The 20,770-nt window shown below is 38.5% G+C and overlaps 2 protein-coding genes across 3 annotated transcripts in view; both read left to right on the top strand.

Moving 5' to 3' along the window:
- Window positions 1–20,770, top strand: part of IPO11 (importin 11) — a 98,437-nt gene that overhangs the window by 68,908 nt on the left and 8,759 nt on the right. Inside the window, exons 25-28 of the mRNA XM_042447824.1 lie at window positions 2,034–2,147; window positions 3,459–3,580; window positions 15,410–15,505; window positions 18,870–18,954. Of these exons, the coding sequence (XP_042303758.1) occupies window positions 2,034–2,147; window positions 3,459–3,580; window positions 15,410–15,505; window positions 18,870–18,954 (417 nt within the window). The remainder of the gene's footprint in view (window positions 1–2,033; window positions 2,148–3,458; window positions 3,581–15,409; window positions 15,506–18,869; window positions 18,955–20,770) is intronic.
- Window positions 3,482–18,911, top strand: LRRC70 (leucine rich repeat containing 70). 2 transcript variants are annotated; one of them, XR_006102101.1, is made up of 4 exons: window positions 6,555–8,334; window positions 8,797–10,728; window positions 15,410–15,505; window positions 18,870–18,911. XR_006102101.1 is itself a non-coding variant. In XM_042451078.1 (3 exons), the coding sequence occupies exon 2, from the start codon at window positions 8,808–8,810 to the stop codon at window positions 10,710–10,712; it is 1,905 nt and encodes a 634-aa protein (XP_042307012.1). In that variant the 5' UTR covers window positions 3,482–3,580; window positions 8,797–8,807; the 3' UTR covers window positions 10,713–10,728; window positions 15,410–15,505. The 2 variants fall into 2 exon arrangements, 1 of the variants encoding a protein (XP_042307012.1); XM_042451078.1 differs by lacking the exons at window positions 6,555–8,334; window positions 18,870–18,911 and adding an exon at window positions 3,482–3,580.

The following is a 20,770-nucleotide window of genomic DNA, read 5'->3' as shown; positions in this document are numbered from 1 at the left end:
CACTTCAACCTGTTTCCCCTTATTAATCTCTAAACTGCCTTCATATACCGTATATTCCGGAGTATAAGACGACTGGGCGTATAAGACGACCCCCAACTTTCCCTGTAAAAATATAGAGTTTGGGATATACTCGCCGTATAAGACCCCTCTCCTTAAAATCCAAGGAGGGAGAAGGCCGGCGACCTTCGCGCCAGGCCGCGGCGCTCCTTCCTGGGCTCCGCGGGGCCTTGGAGGAGGGCCAGGCCGCGGCGCTCCTTCCCGGGCTCCGCGGGGCCTGGGAGGAGGAGAAGGCCGGCGGCCCTCGCGCCAGGCCGCGGCGCTCCTTCCCAGGCTCCGCGGGGCCTGGGAGGAGAAGGCCAATGGCCCTCGCGCCGGCAGCGGAGACTTTCCGGCCTATTAGACGACCCCCCCCAACTTTCAAAAAGATTTTAGGGGTTAAAAAGTCGTCTAATACGCCGGAAAATACGGTACCCGTTAGATGACTTATTGATCTGTCATCTCTCAGTCCATGGTGCTGTTATACGTATATTGTACTCAGTGGTTGAATGAGCTCCTGCTTGTATCTCAGATTTGAAGGTTCCGATTGAAGCTTTATTTATCTAAGATAAGGCTTGTTCCTTTGATTTGCATATAATCTAGTAACATTTCCTTGGATGATAGTGAAATAACAGGTTGAGCAGTTACTTAAACTTTAAGGATTTGTTATTCACCTTAATGAATCAAGATACAAAGTATGCATAATGCCATTTTTAAAAGGTGCTACAGGAAGAGGCAGTAGAGGTCTTCCATGTGATCTCTCCTTTCTCTCTAGTTTACTAAAGGTAATGCACAAATTTTTGAATGTGAGCGGTGACATCAGGAACCAAGCTATAGGCAAAATCACTGTGAACCATTCTTGAAACTAATACCCCATAAACATGAATTAAAATTAAATTTCTTGCATATTTTAAAGTAACAGTCAAGTCATTATTTTGTGATGTTTTTATACAGATAAACAAGTTTACAAGCTCTCTTCTTTAGGTTTACACACTTTGGTGAGGAGGCTCAAAAGCTTACCCCCTATTTTATAACATTTAACCACTCCTAATAAAAATAACTGTTACTTTTGGATTTTTCTCTAAGGACCATCATGAGCACCTGCTTTGTTTCCTTTTTATTCCATTAACTTAAAAGAAAAATATGGTTGGCTGTTCTTAACCGTGGCACTTCTATTCCAGACGCCACCCCCACCCCCCTGTAAAATCCCTGGGATGTCAAGTGCTGTTCTCCCCAATGATGGTGCAATGTGTGCATGATCATGTTGGTGTAGCCATGTGCATGCACCACCATTTGGGAGAACGTGGCAGGGCCATCCACAGATGCATCAAGCCTGCAGAAAGGAAGAGTTGTCACAGTCATGCTAGACAACAGGATGAAATAAAATCATGTCCCATATTTTGATGTGATTTCTGACATCCTTAATTTTTATCATTGTGTGTTTTTTGCATGTGTGATAGTGGGGACTAATAATAATAATAATAATAATAATTTTATTAATATTTCCCACCTCTCCCTGCTGATAGTGGCAGGATTACAGCAATAAAACAATTCCATATAAAATACAATTGTTAAAACAATAACATTACTATTAATTCACTGAAATAACGGATTATCAACTAATATTCATACAATCAGATCAGAAGTGGAGTATTTAAGATTAACCTGCTCCTTAGGAAAGAGATAGCTGGATTTGTATGTTGGGGGAGGGGAGTGGTCCATAAACATATAGCTTGGACTTGAACAAAAACATTTTTCCTTCCTGTCCCACTTTTATTTAAAATTGTAACTTAATATGTTCTTAAAATAGCAAGTATTGTAAGTATAAGAAATATTATAATTGACACCAGTGCTTTCTTATTTGTACAATGTTATAAAATTTCAGATTCTTTCAGTGTAGGAATAAAATTGTATTTAATTTTTTTCAGCATGTTTTTTAAGCCGTATTTATATTTTTTGCTTGATTGGAAAGCTAAGATTGATTGCTTTCATTTCAGAGGTACCCAGTTGTAATGTCTACTTACCTGGGAGTCATTGGTAGAATCTTCTTGCAAAATAAAAGTTTTTTCTCGTTGCTTCTGAACCAAATGGCATGTGAGTTTGGCCAGGAGGTAAGTCATCATATTTTAGGATGTGAAGTCATAAGACGTTAATAAAACAACACATTTCCTGAGCATATTTTGTCTTTTTCTTATCCCTTCCTTTTTTCAGGTGGAGGTGATCTTTGCTTCTGTTATAGTTATGTGAAAGAGTGTGCTAGCTCATTATAAATTTATGTATCTTCTGATTTGAAAACCAAGAAATATCCCAAGTACATAAGAGGGCAATATTAAACTTTTCAGCTAATTCCTTACAGCCCATAGTGATGCAAATTTGTGCGCAGTGACACGAAGCACCATTAGTTCTTAAAGGTTGAATAACCATGCAGTTCCTGGCTACCCAGTTGTATAGCATGGAATCCAGAGGCAAGTATGGGGGAGTGATCTACTACTTGAAGTCATTTCCTTTTTGGACCCAGCCTTCAATGTGTGGAGGGGATCAGACCTTGAGACTGAGGGGGAACTGGGAAAAAAAACGTGTGCATGTGGAACACCACATATGTCTTGGATTAGAAAGATAGTACTACATAGGATTTACGCATGCATGCTGCCTTCTTCTCAGCATGGGACCCAACGTATTTGCAACTTATTCAAAGAAAATGCCATTAAAAAATCAACTAGAGTATTTAACATAGTAGAATGTTTGGTTATCCTGTCTCCACCTTATCAGCAGCAAATAAAGAGGCATCTGTTTTCACTTTAGCATACAATTTTTAACGGTCACCACAACTTTTTACAACCTGGTGTACTCTTGTCTCCCAGATGAATTACTTTAATTTAAATGATAAAAAATAGTCTGTAAAAGCAAGTGTTTTCTGTGTAATATTCAGTCACTAAATAATACCTGCCTTGTTCATTTTTATATGTTTCTGTCCTGGGAAATCATCCTCTTGACAAAAGGGTTATCTGTAAAAACAAATGCTCTGAGCTCCTTAGCGATTCAATTTAATCCAAGGAAATAGCAATAGATTTGAAAAAATATCTTGCATAAAGTTTCCAAAAATGTGTTATTGATACATTACCCTTTGTTACAGAGCTGAACTGATTCCGTAGAGAGAGATTTAAATTTAGAACAATGAGAAAGTTCATTGCTATGGTGCATGCTTTCCCTCCTTATGCATTTGTCATTTTGCATTTATATCCATGTGTTTATGTAATTTCTGCTTATAAAATTTGAATGGATAACTGTCTGTTTTAAAACCCAAGTTAGTGGACTATGGCAGAAACAACAATTTGGGGTTTTTAGTTTCTAATCACAAATATCTAGTTTGATTGCTATGTTTTTTTATGATAGAAGTTTTCATTAATATCCTCTTCTTCCAGCCGGATCAACTCCTTGGTCATATGATTGAAATGTGGGTTGACCGCATGGATAATATAACTCAGCCCGAGAGAAGAAAACTTTCAGCTTTGGCATTGCTTTCTCTTCTGCCATCAGATAATAAGTGAGTAAAATTTAAGATTTAGTAAGTGGGAAGGGAATACATATTGGGTTAGACCTAGGATTTCCCTTCCTTGGAGAGAAGGGTCTCACTCATGAAAGGTACCCAAGTTTCAAGCATCTCCTGTCTCTTTTCCTATAGCACAGTCACCGCACTCAGCAGGATCACCCAACCTTCTGTGCAGCATTTTCAGCAAACAACAATAGTATCAAGATCTAATCTGTAGGCTGTGGATCCAGAATACACTCATCCATATCATATTATAAACTATTTTTATAAATCTATCATCTGAAATGCAGAGGAGGTTGTTGTCCTAGGAGCAGAAGTCCACATCCCTTTGGCGTGGTACTTTGGCTTTTGTTGGTTGAATCTTAACTAACAGTAATTCCTCCCCACTCCAGCCGCCCTTGCCTTTTTAATAGTGATATCTGAATACCTTAGCTTCATCTCCATCCAGAATATTGACAAATTTTCTTGACCAACAACAACAAAAAATTCTGTCAATGTATGTAGTAAATTACGATGGAATCCAGGCTGCATTATGGATATTTGACCTGTTTCAAACAGTGGGACATAATGCAATCAGTGGGACTTAACTGTGCTTCTTAACTACGTAATTATATAAATTATTTTGTTTATAATAGGATGGCTGTCTCTTCCTTGATTTTACCATCATTGTGTCTTGATTCAGTCTTTATATTCTGTCAAGCTACAGGATTTTTCCACGTATAGAAGATGTTTGATCTACTAGAACACTGGTCCCCAAACTATGTCCTTTAAGAGATTTTGGACTTCAGCTGACAGAAGCCTCAGCCATGTTAGCCAGTATTCTGGGATTCTGGAAACTGATGTCTAAAATCCATTAAAGCGCATTGGAGACCACTGCACTAGAGTGATGATGGGATCAATGAGAAAACATTTTGTGCCAGGTTATTCTTCTATTTAAGAGTAGATGGATTGACTCCCCTCAGTTCTCTAATGAGGATGTGTACCTCATGCCAATATTCATCACTCAGCCCTTAACCTGACCTTTGTGGGGTAGAGGTTTGTCTAGATTATTACTCAGGAAACAAAAGAGCTGTTTTCAATGCTGCTAGAAACAAATCTTGGTTGAAATCCAAGGAGATGGGGGAGAAAAAAGTAGACACAGGAAGAGTCACAGATCTTGTTATCCCGATGAATCTGTACTTTTCAGGAATTCCTTCTCTCACTTCTTCTGCCAGCACCTCCCCTCCAGTCAAAATATTAAAGGTGTATAACCACAAGGTATCAGTCAGGGACAAGCAATCTCACCTTAGTGGAAGAGCATGTGTTCTGCTGTTCTCAAGCTGTTTTGTCAGTGCTGACAGGAGAGAGGAGAGTGACCTTTCTAAGGAGGCCATTGTACAGCCTTCTTCTTAGGGTCTCCAGGAATTTTTGCCACCCTGTTAGCTGAAGCCTTCATTTTGTAACTAACTTAATGACTGTAATTAACAATAGGCCAAGCCAACAGATCATTTAGCCCCCCCCCCCCTTCCCCTTAGTGGGGAAAATAAGCTTTCCCTCCACAACCTTCAAAATCTGTATCTTTCCTTCAACAAGTTGAGCAGATCCCAAGATCAAGCAGATTTCACCAACTGGTTAACAGAGTATGCTTTCTACTGAGTCAGCTTGGGGAATGTCTTAAAATTCTAGTAGTAAACTCAGAAGTGGCAGCTGTCATCTTCATTGCAATTATCTAGGCAGTCACTATGAAGTTTTGGGGAGTCCTCCAAGATGCATCCAAGAAAAGAATATAGGTCACCTTGCAAAGGACTAAGGAAGGAGTATCAAATTTCTGTGCTTTGGTCTCCAGTTCCACATTCACCAGAACAGTTGTTTAGAACTGGCAAGAGCAGGCTCCACACTTAAGCTGATTAAGGATGACCACAGAAAGATAGATTCAGAGCTAATCATAATCAGTTTCTTCATCTATGACAGTGAATACAGCAACCAAGAAGAAACATCTGGTTCAGAGACTGGGACCCAAATTCTCAGGCTAGACTGACCAATAGTTCCTTTGGGGCATTCAGACATTTGTCAGCCACCAGAAGCTGAAACAAATGATAAGAAAAAATTTTTTAACTGTTAACATAGATGGATCCAAATTGAAAACGTACCAGGGTATAGACTGCAGGAGGACCGCATCCCAGTTTTGGGGCAAAGCATAAACAGGTCATTTATTTAACCCCTAAATATACCAGTGACTCAAAGAAAAAGGCTTTATTTGAACACAACAGTCCTCCCCATCAGAGCATGTCTCTTACATTTTTCCAGCCATTGGATTGAAACCATCACATAGGAGGAGATAGTGGCATAATGCTGTTTCCTGCAATATAATTTCCTATCCTCTTCTCTTTCCAAGGATCTGATGGAATCTCAGAATTTCATTAGTGCAGTTCACCAAATTCAACAAACAGAATCTATGCCACCATCACCCAGCACTTTGGTGTCTGTTACATATGATCATGGTTTTATTGTAGATATCTTGGATTTCAAGCATATAAACAACTGCCTTGCCAGTGGCCCCTTAAGTATCCACTGGTTCCAGGACACCATCACCTCATGGATACCAAAATCTATGGATGCTCAGGTCCCATTAAATAGTAAAATGATGTCCTTTTTATAAAATGGCAAGATCAGGCCTGCTCCATGAATCTGGAAGGCTGACTGCATATTAGTATGGATAATCTGTGATTAGATGGTCTGAATATTTATATAATTTCAGGACAAAAACGAATACAAGTACACCATAATTAATGAAGTCAATGTGTTCCTGGGCATTACTTCTTTAAAACAAAATTTGGTACCAGAGGCAGAAATAATACGGAAAGATAAGTTTCTACACCACAAAAAAGACATGTTTCAGCAAACTTATAAAACCTAACAATATGTGCCCATGAAATGAAACAACCATGTCAGGTCAGTCTTGTACAAATAAACAAAAACATTCTGATCCTTCTAGAGACTACTTGAAAGTTTCTTCCAAAATGCATGCAGGTATGATTTCTTTATTTCACCAGCCTACATTTTAGTGATGACTTTCATTTTGTTGGCCAAATTTGACATGATGGAGAAACTCAGTCTTATAATTTCCCCCTTTTATCTTTCTTTTTTTTGTTCACAAGGAATCAAAGAGGTTCTGGAGGCAGCTGCTGTTTATCTTGCCTGTTGTAGTCATATACACAAAGCTGCAGCAGAATTGGTTAGAGTAGATCCCATTTTTTCCCAGCTCAAGTTTTATTACATTATTTACTGCAGAAATGCTGCTACAACACAAAACATAAAGTGTGTATTTATGCAGCCCTATTTCAACATCCCTCCCCAATGCTGGTGCTGCTAAAAGTCTTCTACCTAAATGCAAAGGGAATAAATTGGTCTGGGCTTGTGTAAAAAGATTTTACAAAAGGAGCTTCTTTGTAAGAGGTTTTGTTAATTGAGGTATGCCTGTGTAAATGTTCTCAAGACTACTATTTCTAGATGGTTCAAAGGAGTATATAATGTCAGTTTACTAAATTATGGGAAAGAATCATCCTGAGAACATCACCCTCATTCATTTGGGGCAGCAGCAATCTCTGCTACTTGTGAACCTGTTTTGGATATCTGTAAGATAGCCTCTGTCCACTTGCATTGAAAATTGTAAGATAAAATCTGCTCTGTAGATTTGGCCTTTGGAAGAAAAATGCTGCAATATAGATCATTAAGATGTGGAAGCCCACTTCTGGAAGCTCCTACTGAGGATGTTGTGTGGCCCACTTTATTTTTTAAATCCAGACCTAACATTTTTGCAGGACAGTGGTCTTCAGTTTAACATGTTCTTATATGTTATGCCAGTTGGTAAAGTTTTGTTACATTTTACAAAACTCTTATGGAAGGACTCCTGTTATCTTCCCATCTGGTGTAGGAGACTAGAACTTCTCCTCCTGGGGAAGTCTTAACGTTGACTAGTTTTACTCATTGCAGCTCAAAAGACTTCACTCCTTCCCAAATGAGTTGTTGTTGTTGTTGCTGCTGCTGCTGCTATTTCCCCCCTAGTAGCTCTAAGCAATCAAGTATCTTACCTTTTCTCTGAAATGCATTACATTAGAAAGTGTTTCTTTACAACTACATGCTACCATTGTTTGAAAATCTACAGTTTATTAGTTCTTGTGCATATGTCCACAGTGGCTACTTGGAGCTCTTTCCTGTAACAAAATGTTTGGGCTTCAGACAAATGCAGACAAAGTTAGTACTTCAGCTTCCTTTCATTTACACCTAAAGCATGGCATTTTAATAAAAAGTTTTGATAATAGTACTTTCTAAATGCTGAAGACAATAGAATACTTATTTCTTTCCTAGTTATCATTTTTTTACCAGTTATAAACTTGACATATCTCATTGATGTTATAGTTAGATTTACTTAAATTTGTGCATTCTATATTTGGTGCAGTGACTCAGAGCAGATATGAACTGTGTCAGCATATGGGGCAATGCACTGATCCAGCTGAATTTTAGGGGAGTACATTGCTGAGATTTTCTTTCCAGCAATACTTCGGAACTGCAGATAAAAACGGCTTCCTGTCTCGGTTTCCTGTATCCATGGTAACTTTATTTCCCCAGTCATTGTGGAGGAGCCAATGGGAAGAGTAGCATTTCCTGTAGGAACATTTGCAGAACCTGGGACAAAGTGTGAGAAGCTAGGATGTTGTCTAACAAGTTCCTAAAATAAATCTTAATATACAAATGAGCTAGCTGTTCAGGTAAGCCACAAAAGAAGAATTTTTTTTATCTGACAAAATGAGCATTACATTCTGGGCGAGACCTCTTTTAATATATTTTAAACTTGGAACAGTAAAAGTGACATTGGAAGTCTAAAGCTACCAATGGCAGGAAACTGACATTTTATATAGAAGTAAATAGTGTTTCTTTTTGAAGTTAAGCAGGATTAATCATTTTAAAAAGTGTTAATAGCTTTTGTCTTTGAAAGTTTTTAATTTGACACTACTTACAGGCTGCTGAAATAATTTAAAACCACCTTTTCTTTTACCATTAATCATATTAGATCCTTAATACATTAGATATTGAATGTAAAGTAAGCTTTCTGAGAATTGTATAGTAGTTTAGAAGTCAGTGAAGCAGAAATAACATTTAATAGATGCATGCTTTTAGAATAATGAAATAGAATTTTGAATAAGAATTTTAAAACTTTTTTTTTCTGATAGCACAATCGGAGATGACTGGGAGAGTCAAAGCCTTGGAAATGTGTCAGCTTCACCACCTTGGGTTATTTCGACATATTCTTAAGTGTCTTCTTCTGTTGCTGATCCAGAAGGATATACTGTGCTGTCCCTCTGTTTGCCAGCAGTGTAAAGGCAGACAAGCTGACTGCCATAATTCAGGCCTTTCATCTATTCCAAGCAATTTCCCACAAAATACTGTATTTTTATATTTAAGTGGGAATAATATATCACACATAAATCCAAATGAATTGATAGGCCTCCATGAACTTGCTGTGCTGCGCTTGGATAATTGTGGCATTTTATATGTGTGCCCAAAGGCATTTGCTGAATTTAAGAAATTGTGGTTTCTACATCTGAATAATAATCAAATAAGACACTTGTTTCATGGAACGTTTGAAGGACTTTCAAATCTTCATTCTTTGTACCTGCACAATAATGAAATCGCTTTTGTTCCTAGAGGATTATTTAGTGATCTTACTTCAGTTCAATATCTCATGCTTCAAACCAATCGTCTCAGCATCCTTGATAGTGACACTTTTTTTGGAATGATTAGTCTTCAGGTTCTTAACCTAGCCAACAACAACATTTCACAGATATCACACACCGCATTTCATCACCTTGACAACTTGCTATGTTTGTTCCTTGGGGGTAACAATTTAACACAAGTGCCATCAAATGCATTTTTAGCATTGAGAAATCTTAAAAAACTTTCATTGTCACTTAACCCTATTGGATCAGTACCTCCCTTTGCATTTAAAGGACTTGACAAGCTTGAATTTCTGTCCTTAAAAAGTGCAAACATAAAAATTATCAATGCAAATGGTTTTTCTGGGCTAAAGAATCTTAAAAAATTAATTTTGAGCAATAATAATTTAGAAAATATTACTTCTAAAACCTTTGCAACGTTGGAGAACCTAATGTTTTTGCATCTTGATAGAAACAAAATAATCAATATTGCAGAGAGTACATTTCAAAAAATAGGATCTTCTTTGAAGATACTGAATCTAGCATTCAATAATCTTACATTCTTGCAGGCTGAAACACTTAAGCCTTTGATATCTTTAACTCACTTACAGGCAAATTACAATCCATGGAATTGTAGCTGCAGACTGCTTGGACTAATTAAGTGGCTAGCATCTTCTTCCATCTCTCTAAAAGTTCGTTGTGAATATCCTTCCAATTTGCGTGGAAGACACTTGAATTATGCCAAATGGGGTTTGTTTACAACCTGTTTCAGCACTACCACAAGGCCTGATAGAGTCAACAATACTAAGCCAGTAGGAATTCACCATATTGCCACTACTTTATTGATGGCATGGCATAAAGCCCCCACAAACAAGAAAGCTTATGAACATTTGAATGTGGACACAAATGCCACAGTGCCTTTATGGACGGAGTTACCTACTACGGCTGTTAGTCAGGAGCTTTATGAAGAATATTCCAGTGGGAAGCTAGGACAGGCAGCTTCCGTGCTTACAGCGCAGATACCAGCACAGAAAATACGTGTTAACTTGACCATAGAAGAAAACAGTGCATCTCCTCCAGAAGCTGTTTCTATATCCTTTAAAACATCTTTAATCTGTACAGAAGAAGTAAAGAAACTAAATCATGCTTTTGACATTTTATTAACTTTCTTTATTTTAGCCTGTGCTGTGATTATCTTTTTGATGTACAAAATCATTCTGTTTAGACAGAAGCTCAAAGTACAAAAGAACCCTGACAGTGGAATAGAATACTACAGTTTTTATCAAGCTGGTAGCTACACCATAACTGATCCAATTCAACCAGTACCCCCAAATCTACTTGGAAGTCAAGAGTTGGGACATGCTCAGCTTTCTAAACCAGCAGCACTTGAAAGTCAAGCACAGGTCATCTTATTTGAACATTCTTTATTATAATGTTCTGTATTACAAGGTATAAAAATGATCAGCAGAGTTTGGGGACTGTATAAAAGCCAAGTTAACAACTGCATGTAATGTTTTATAGATATTTTAGGGCGGGATTCTAGACTTGCATTTTTCTTCAAATATTGCCATTATTTTCTGGCATGTTAATAGCAGCATTTCTATGCATTTTAAGCTTCTTTTATATATAATGTTTCTATCATGTTTTGTCCTGACAGTAGGAAAGCATTAATTGACAAATCCAGCTTTACATCAGTGTGTGTTCAGTGTTCTACCTACACCAGATATTAAATTCTTTCCTACAAAGATGGTAGCCTTTTCAAATATTTATTTGTATTAAATGATTCATAGAAACAATATAAGGCAACTTGCAAATGACTAAGTAGAACTTTTACTGTCAGCACTTTGAAACTTAATTACTTCATGAGCCAAAGTAGTTTTTCTAGAAGGATTTTGAGATCTACATTGTACAGTAATGCATCATTCTGCAACAGAGCAGAACGTTTAAGGATAATAGTTTGTTGATTAACTGTAATAGACAAATGGTTCATAATTTATTTGTTTGTTTGTTATAAGCCTGTATTGCCTGTGTACAGTTATCTGCATGACCTGTCTTATGTATTTTTTGTATAGGAGGGCATTACCACATGAAGTTAAAAATGATATGAAAACATAAATACTTCTAGCTGGGTCCAGATACTCCATAAGTGCTCACAGCACAATCCCTCTAGAGAAGGGGAGGGAGGTTATTTTTGCACTTCCTCCTTTCCTCACCGCCACTTGAAAAACTGCTGCAAGGAATGGTCGCTTTTATCAAAACATTGGAAGAGGTGGTGCTGAGGGCTACCAAGAGAAGGAGGGATTAGCAAAACTCACTTCTCTTTCTTCTAGAAGGGATCCTTGGTTAGATGTTGATCGCTTCCACAAATGGAAGAACAGGTTCTGGGACCAGTCTTTCATAACTTAAGAATTAACACTATTTATGTTTTTATATTATACTGAAACAATGTTGACTTCTGAGAAATGTTGAGATGATCCATAATTTGTTTGTTTGTTTGAAGTCTGGGTTACCTGTGGCAGTGGTCTAGAATTGTCTGCATAAAGCTGAGAAAGCCAATGCCAGATTGAACATCAGTTCACAGTATTGGGTGATGCAAGTTAGTTCCATTCTAACTAGACATAGGTGGCATGAATCTTGCAATGAGGCTTGTAAAACAGTTATTCCAGAAATATAACATGATTGCTATTGATTTTATGGCTGAAATCTTACATTGCCTAGCATAGCACAGGCAAAACTCCACTATGCCTCTCTATTCACCACCTCATGGTTTTTCTGCAATAGCGCCTCCCCCCCACCAGCATAGCCGTATGGTTTATTCTTTTAACATTGTAGACCGCGTTGATTGTTTTCACAAAAAGCAGGGTAGAAATAAAAGTTTTATTTATTTATTTATATTTCTGAGCTGGTGGGAAAGGGGAATTGGAGAAGCATTTAACTATGTCCTATAGCCAGACACAGAATGATATCTTCTGCCAAGATCTTGAGTGCAAGAAATAAATATATGACAACCAAAGGTTGTCAGTCATTTTTCATCTTCAGAGTGATAATTAATATTGTCAGCAGTTTATACGGCCACCACCATACATACATTTATCTCCATGAACGATGTGTGCAGAGAGGGTATGCCTTTCCATGATATTTCTACCTGTTTTAGAGTTGAGAATTGTGTATATGTATGAATCCAGTGTGCATGTTATAATATAGGTACAGTGGTGGGCTTCCCATCTTCTCCGTTCAGTTCCTAATGTTTTACCCATTAAGGACTGAATGTACTAGCATTTATTTTCAGGCAGATTTTATAGTTCAAATCTGACCATGGAAGACTCTTTAATTATGTATCTTAGTGATAGTTTCTCAGTTGCAGTTAGATTAACAAAACAGTAACACAGCATGCAGAGGTATTTCAAACTAACTTTTACCTAATATTTCCATATCACTTGAAAGGCTATGAAGCTATTTTATCTAGCATGATTGGTTTCATAATAAATATCAAGTGAATTATGATTTCTTAGATAGGAGAAACATATCAAGGTTTCTCATCCCCTTAATCCTCTTTGCATTAGTCAGCCTTCCCTTTCTCCTACCTGATCAGTGTATCCAATATGTGCACAGCTTCAGTATTTTATTCAGAGCGGGATAAGTGACATTCATGGCAACTATTAATATCGTGGTTATTCCATCTACAAGTGTGGCTATTAGTAATACTGTTACTGTAATAGTCGTTATTTTATTCATTTATATCCTGCCTTTCTCCCAATAATGGGGCCCACTGCAGCTAATAACATATTGAGAAACGATACAGACTATACAAAGCTTCAGTAACATTATAAATGTAAAAATTGATTTATTTTTTTATTTAAAAAGTATACAGTTAAAACATAAAACATTAAAAATAAATTGAAAAACAGCACAGCACATTAAAAGCCCAGCCCATTAAGTTTCTAAAAGCTGGTGGCACAAGAATGTTTTCAGTTGCCAAAGGAAGGAAAGCAAGGATGGACCCATCCTGGCATCCTTAGGGAAGATTTTCTAAAGACTAGACACATCTGCCAAGAAGCCCAGATGAAGCTGAGAGGTTGATGAGACAGAAACAGGCATGTCCAGTTAATCTTAGAGTTCTAATGGGCTCAATGGCATCACTGCCCCTGCTGCCAGTTGAGGGGCAGGGCTTCCTGGGATGGGGCTTTTGATGCAGGGGGTGGGACTTCCTGAGGACCAAGGTAGGAGGGTGCAATAGGCTCCCTCTGTGGCATTGCATTGTTCTCATGCGATCAAGTGATGTCACCAAGGTGGGAGAGCAAGCTCAGTTCCCTTGGTACCACCACATTGTTTTCATGAGGAGAACAAGCAACAGCACCAAGGTAGGAGGGATGACCAGGTGTCACTGTCTTCTGGGTTGTCAGTTGGTATGGGCCACACACATCCGTACCCTCCCCCCCCCCCATGATACCACAGAATGGGCTCATATGAATAAAATTCATATATTTTAAATCTCCACTGAAGAGATAATGTTAGGATATTTTCTTTCTTGTATTATAACTTCCATAAATAGTGTATTGTTCCATTCACAAAATTGAGCATTCATGGTTCAGCCCACTGTACCTCTAAAATTGCTCTGGAGATGGGGAACCCTTTGGAATAGCACTGATCTAGTGCTGGTATAGTATATTAGCACTAAACCAGAGCTACTCACATTGGTGCCCATGGATCAGTGTCAATCTGCTGGTCATTGGCTGCTCGTTTGCTACAAATTTCCAGGAAAGAAAGAAAGATTTGTAAGCAGTGGATACAAATACAATGCTTGTCCTTGGTCCACTGGCTGAACAAAACACAGTCTCCCAGATCAGATAGCTTAAGAAGCACTGATCTGGACCATATAACTGGTGGCACAAAGGAAATAGTAACTTGATCACATCAAACAAGCAGGTTATATTTTCCATTTAATATGCATGGTGGCTTTAAAGAAACCAAGTCTCTTCTCAAGTGTATTCCTTATCTGTTGGTTTTAAAAAATAAATAAATGCTTCATACTGCCATAGAATTTACACTGTCTTCTGATTCAATCCAATGCTGCCTTGTTGACTGCACCATATTTTCCTTGAATTGCATTCCAGTACTTCTGTAAAACCTATTAACATAAAGAACTACAAGAAGCAGGAAAGGTCACTTTCATGCTGTCCTGTCTTGGGCAGAGGATTGGGTTGAATGATTAGGGCTGTCACATTATGTCTTATACATTCTACATCTTGCTTGAGCTGCAAAGTATAGAAATTCTGCTACAGTCAAAGATGAGTTTAGCTTTAAAGTAGTAAAGGAGAAGCTAATACCACTAGTTCTAACTCAGCTTGCTACAGTGTCAGATATATAATTGAATATTTGCCTTTGAAACCTTGTTATTGTTGTTGCTATTGTGTGCCTTCAAGTTGTTTCCGAAATATGGCAACCCTTATGGCTACTGTGTCCTGTTGGGCTATGGGTCGGTATGAAGAACAGTTTAGAACAGAAAAGTAGCAGGATAAGGAATTCACTTTTTTTATGGGCAAGTGGGGATTTGAACCCTGTTCTCTAGAGTCATAAATCCAATGCTTAGACTACTACACCATGCTGGACTCTTAGAACATAGTGATATTAATATTTAAAAGCAGAACATCTGGATTGGATCTCAGGTATATGATTCCTATTGATAAATCTCTGCTTCTGTGTATTAATCCTTTTTCATTTGTTTATAAGTGGAATTCCATGGACACATAGCAGATAGTATCATCAACTTTAGAATTGACTGTTAGAAGGGAGATAATTAATTCTAGCCCCATCCACTTTTTTTCCAGTGTATGATCTATACTATCAGAGCTGACCATACCAAGTGTGTTTGGCAGGTAGAGTTTGCAATCTGTAGTTTTACACATGGATTGTGCCACAGCACTTCACTATGTGTAGTGTTATCCCTTTGTATTTATCATTAGGTTAGAAAACTGTATAACACTGGTATAACATGAGGTTGTTCATTCATAACTAGTAGCTTTTGGACAAGTCATTTATAATATAGCCAGCTATGCTCTAAATAATGTGAGTAAAGTTCTGAAGTTGGGTCCTTAAAAAACCTGCTAAACCATTTCCTGTTCTTTTCCAGCATCATCCAAGATAAATTCTGTGGTATTATAAACATTTCAGTAGAAGGGTTACATGATGTCATGACTGAAGACACAGAAACAAGAACATTTAAAGAGTAAGTAGTACATTTGATTATGTGGTTATTATTTTGGCTAAGCTATCGGATTGATTGTTTCAGCATGATATTACTTAAATTTGTTGAACTAGCCAATCAGTATGTTTTGATATTCTTCAGTACATTCAAATATACTAAGGTGTGAACAAATGTGGTGGTTTATTCAACATGTGGGTGATGAATTTTATGTTTAGTTTTTTAACCAGTGTTTACAGTTGTCCACCTCAAACCAACAATATCCTTATTTGCATTTATGAGCTTCCTACATGCTTCTTTGTATATGAGCAAGGCCATTTAATTTTGTCTTGTTTTGGTATCTTTGGCAGGATACAGACCGCCAGAAAAAGGCAGCCGGGAGCTGCCTCTCTTTTAGGCATAACCATGCTGCAGCAACCAAATTGCATGGCGCGGCTATGTGGAAAGAAAAGGAGCGCTGAAAAGCAGCTCCTTTTAGCGCTGCTGCAAACTGCCTGCAGCGGCGCAAGCACATCGCTGCTGCACGCACCCATCTGGATGGCGCTCAGCAGTGACGTCACAGTTGTGTGCGCCGTGTATACAGTGCTGCACAGCAATGACGTCCTGGTGACATCCGAGGGTTGTGGGGTGTCTGGAAACGGCACCCCGAGGCAACCCTAGCACGTTGCCAGGACGTGCGCCTGTCTGTCCAGAGCCATTGTTTATATAAACTCTTAAAATGGTGAGGTCTTATGTGAATGAAACCAGCCAATTTATTCTGTACCTAAGCTTTGAAGGACAGTAAGGAAACTGATTGAACAAGGCTGTTTGCTTTCTCACAGCATACAAACCTGATACAGAAGTGACTTTTGAAAGTCCACAGTGTAAAGCACAGATTTCATCTAGACATGTTATCTTCTTCCACCCTACACATTGGAGTACTACCAAAAAAGCCTTGTGGGAGCATTGTTGGTGCTATGATATCTGTAAGCCTCTCCAGAAAGGACTGGGGCCATCCTAATGTATGGTGTTTAGCAGGCCTATGAAGGAAATTAGAAACGCGTAGGTATTTGACATTTTATAAACCCACATAAAATGGTCTTTGCTTCTTCTTCTTAAAAGTGTTTTTCACTACTCTTTTTTGTTGGGATATTTCTTGTCTTGCTGGAAAAGCACTTAATGCTCAGAGTTAGTTTGTCACAAAATTATGACCTCACATTTGGAAAACCTTGGAATCATAGAACCCCCCTCCCCCCAGAGAGAGAGAGCATAATCATTACCTTGTACTATAGTTTCCTTGTTTTGTTACTTTAGCCTTGGTATGTGAGGTAGCAGTCTTTCTGAAGTATTTATAAGCTGAATAAATGGAAAGTGAGAGCAATGGGGAGTGGAGGTAGAGACATCAATACCAGGAAAGATTCTAGAGCAGACCATTAAATAGAGAGTCTGTGATCATCTAGAAGGCAATCCCATAATCACAAAAAGTCAACATGGGTTTCAGAGAAACAAGTCATGCCAGACAAATCTTATTTATTTTTTTGATAAAATTACCAGCTTGGTAAATGAAAGGAATGCTGTGGATATAGTATATCTTGATTTCAGTAAGGCCTTTGACAAGGTTCCCCATGACATTCTTGCAAACAAGCTTGTAAAATGCAGGCTAGACAAGGTAACTGTTAGATGGATTTGGAATTGGTTGCCCAGCCGAACCCAAAGGGTGCTCAACAATGGCTCCTTTTCATCCTGGAGAGAACTGACCAGTGGGGTCCCACAGGGTTCTGTCCTGGGCCCAGTGCTATTCAACATCTTTATCAATGACTTGGATGACAGAATTGGGGGCATACTTATCAAATTTGCAGATGACACCAAATTAGGGAGAGTAGCTAATATCCCAGAGGACAGTATCAAAATTCAAAATGACCTGAATAGACTAGAAAGCTGGACCAAAGCTAACACAATGAGCTTCAACAGGGAGAAATGTAAGGTACTGCACTTAAGGCAGAAAAATGAAATGCACTTATATAGGATGGGGGACACCTGGCTGAACGAAAGACTACATGTGAAAGGGATCTAGGAGTCCAAGTAGACGACAAGTTGAACATGAGTGAACACTGCGATGTGGCAGCTAAAAAGGCCAATGCAATTTTAGGCTGCATCAATAAAAGTACAGTGTCTAGATCAAGGGAAGTAATAGTGCCACTGTATTCTGCTTTGGTCAGACCCCACCTGGAATATTGTGTCCAGTTCTGGGCACCACAATTCAAAAAGGACATTGAGAAACTAGAGCGTGTCCAAAGGAGGGTTACTAAAATGGTGAAGGGTCTGGAAACCATGCCCTATGACAGGGGTAGGCAACCTGCGGCCCGTGGGCCGAATGTGGCCCGGCGAGGCCTTGGGACCGGCCCCAGCCTGGTCCTGCCGCCAATTGCCGCCAGGCCTTTGGCGTCTCGCCCGACGGGCATGGTGGGGCAATTGTCTATAGAAGCCTCAGAAACATGCATTTATCTTAACATTTTTTAAAAAATCAGCAAATTTTTTCACGTGTCCAATTTTTATTTAAAAAGTGCCCTCCATTTGAAAATATTGTCCTACATTTGTCCCGGTTTATTTATTTATTTAATAATTTTTTTTAAAAAAATATTTAATTATTTATTTTTTGGCTTCGGCCCCCCAGTTGTCTGAGGGACAGCAACCCAGCCCCCGGCTCAAAGGGGTTGCCTATCCCTGCCCTATGAGGAAAGACTCAGGGAGCTGGGGATGTTTAGCCTGGAGAAGAGAAGGTTAAGAGGTGATATGATAGCCCTGTTTAAAATTTGTAGGAATGTCATATTGAGGAGGGAACCAGCTTGTTTTCTGCTGCTCCATAGACTAAGACCCGGAACAATGGATGCAAGTTCCAGGAAAAGATATTCCACCTCAACATTAGGAGGAACTTCCTGACAGTAAGGGCTGTTCAACTGTAGAACACTCTTTCTCGGAGTGTAGTGGAGTCTCCTTCCTTAGAGGTCTTTAAACAGAGGCTGGATGGCCATCTGTCAGGTATGCTTTGATGGAGATTTCCTGCATGGCAGGGGGTTGGACTGGATGGCCCTTGTGGTCTCTTCCAACTCTATGATTCTATGATTCTAAGAAGGGCAAAGCAAAGGAACTTATTTTCAGTTTGTGAACAGTACTGATATGTTGCTCCCAGTTTTAAAGCCCTGTAGTGAACCTTTTGCACTATCCAAAAATTACATTTAAAACTAAATTGACCCTAAACTCAGAAATTGTGCAAAATTGCATTTGTGACACTGTAGCATAGTTCTCCAACTATACTGTACCTGTATCAGGATGAAACAAACAAATATATCATTGTTTTGGCTCAATTTATTAAGTAATCAGTAAAATTATTTGTATTTTATATTTTCAGCTGCATGCTGATATCTACTTCTGAAGAGCCCAAAGTGACAGAAGAGGAAGAGCCTCCCACAGAACAGGACAAAAGGAAAAAGTTGGTATGTGTCCTCAAAAGTTGCTGTTTAGCAATCTGTAAATCAGCTTTTTGGTGCTCAGTTCACTTCGGTTATTATTATCCTGTGCCTTTAGCTCAAATGTGAATGACAAAACATAAAATAGACAGGATTGCAGTGGATTGATTGTGTAAGTGTTAATTCTAGATAAAAAAGAATGATATTCAGCTAGAAAAATATAATGAACTACAATATCTATCTATCTATCTATCTATCTATCTATCTATCTATCTATCTGGAATAGTTAGAAAATAGGTGCAGGGAAATAACAATCACCCATAACTTCAAGTGTACCTCTCAGGTTGTGCTCTAAGATAGATATCTTAAGCAACCATACCATATTGTGCTTTTGAAAGTTTCCCTAAGTTTGAAAAGTTCTTTTCTATGTGACATAGAAAACCTTCTTTTGAAATTAATATTAGCCCAAAACCTTTTGGACATGTGAAACTAGTTCTCCAGTTCTTTGTAACCTGGGCTTAGTACAGTTTCTTATCATTATGCTTGCTTATGACAAGAAAAGAGTCCCTTCTCAGTGTTGCATCTAAGGAGAAACCCTTGTGTTGGGGGAGAGGCTTCTGTGACTGTACCCAGATTATGGAGTGTCAAAATGTAGCTGGACCCTTTCCTCATAATTTTCCCCAGTTGCTGATCATTTTATACAGGTGGGTTTTTGTTACATGTGACAAATAACTTTTTATATTTGGGTTTTCTACTGCTAGAGTATATATTATAAATTAAATTCTGGACCATGCCAACAACTACCAGGTCAAAATGCACATGGAGACCTTTGAAATCCACAGAGTTTGGCTACCAGTCTTGAAAAACACCAAAATCAAGACTCAACACATGCATATGAACATCACTCAGATTCAGGGGGTTTCTCTGCAATCAATGGATTGCTAATTAAATAGACACACATATCCTCCCACCTTGAGGCCTTGTCATTCAACTACAGACCAACACATAGATTAACATGTAAATCACTTCCTCCCAAAAAAAGGGTCACACAGTCCTACTCACTTCCATACCACCAACCTCTGAAGATGCCAGCCCCAGATGCAGGTGAAATGTCAGGAATAAATTCTTCCAGAACACGACCACATAGCCCAAAAAACGCACAAAAAACATATTGGTTACTGATTTGTTCAGATGAAGGTATTCATGTAACCATGGCCCTTTCAGAATGTCCAGCCCTTTAGGCCTGAATGTTTGTCTCGCCCCTCACCTGTTGATTCATGAGAAAAGCATGAAATCAGCTAACTGAAGTCAATACTTTAATTTCCTATTTAAGTAGAACATGGAACATATTGAAGCAGAAAATCTGCCAAGCCTGCACATCATGAATTTTTATTGCTATTTTGAAAAGCTGGCACTACTGCTCTAGAGATGGGGCCTTAGTCCAGCCAGCCACTGGTTGTGTACAACAGAAAGCAGGTTATCTCTCCTTCCTTGATCTTGAAAAAGATGTATATAGATGACCAAAGTAAATGGGGATTTACCCGTATTTTCTGGTGTATATGACAACTTGGCGTATAAGACGACCCCCAACTTTTCCAGTTAAAATATACAGTTTGGGATATACTCGCCATATAAACCCCTCTTCCAACACACACCAAATAATTTTTTTTTAAAATATCAGATTTGATTTCAATATGGTAATTTTAATTCAAATGCTCAGGACATGCAAGTACTAAGCAGGAAAACTTGTTGCATACAAAGCCTGCTTGGATTGGTCAGCTCTCCCTGCCTGCCCAGCCCTCCCTGTCTCCAAGACTATCAGAGCAGTAGCACAAACACAGCT

This window comes from Sceloporus undulatus, chromosome 2, assembly GCF_019175285.1.
Source record: "Sceloporus undulatus isolate JIND9_A2432 ecotype Alabama chromosome 2, SceUnd_v1.1, whole genome shotgun sequence".
NCBI classification, from domain to species: Eukaryota; Metazoa; Chordata; class Lepidosauria; order Squamata; family Phrynosomatidae; genus Sceloporus; species Sceloporus undulatus.
This window is presented reverse-complemented; position numbering and strand designations above follow the sequence as displayed.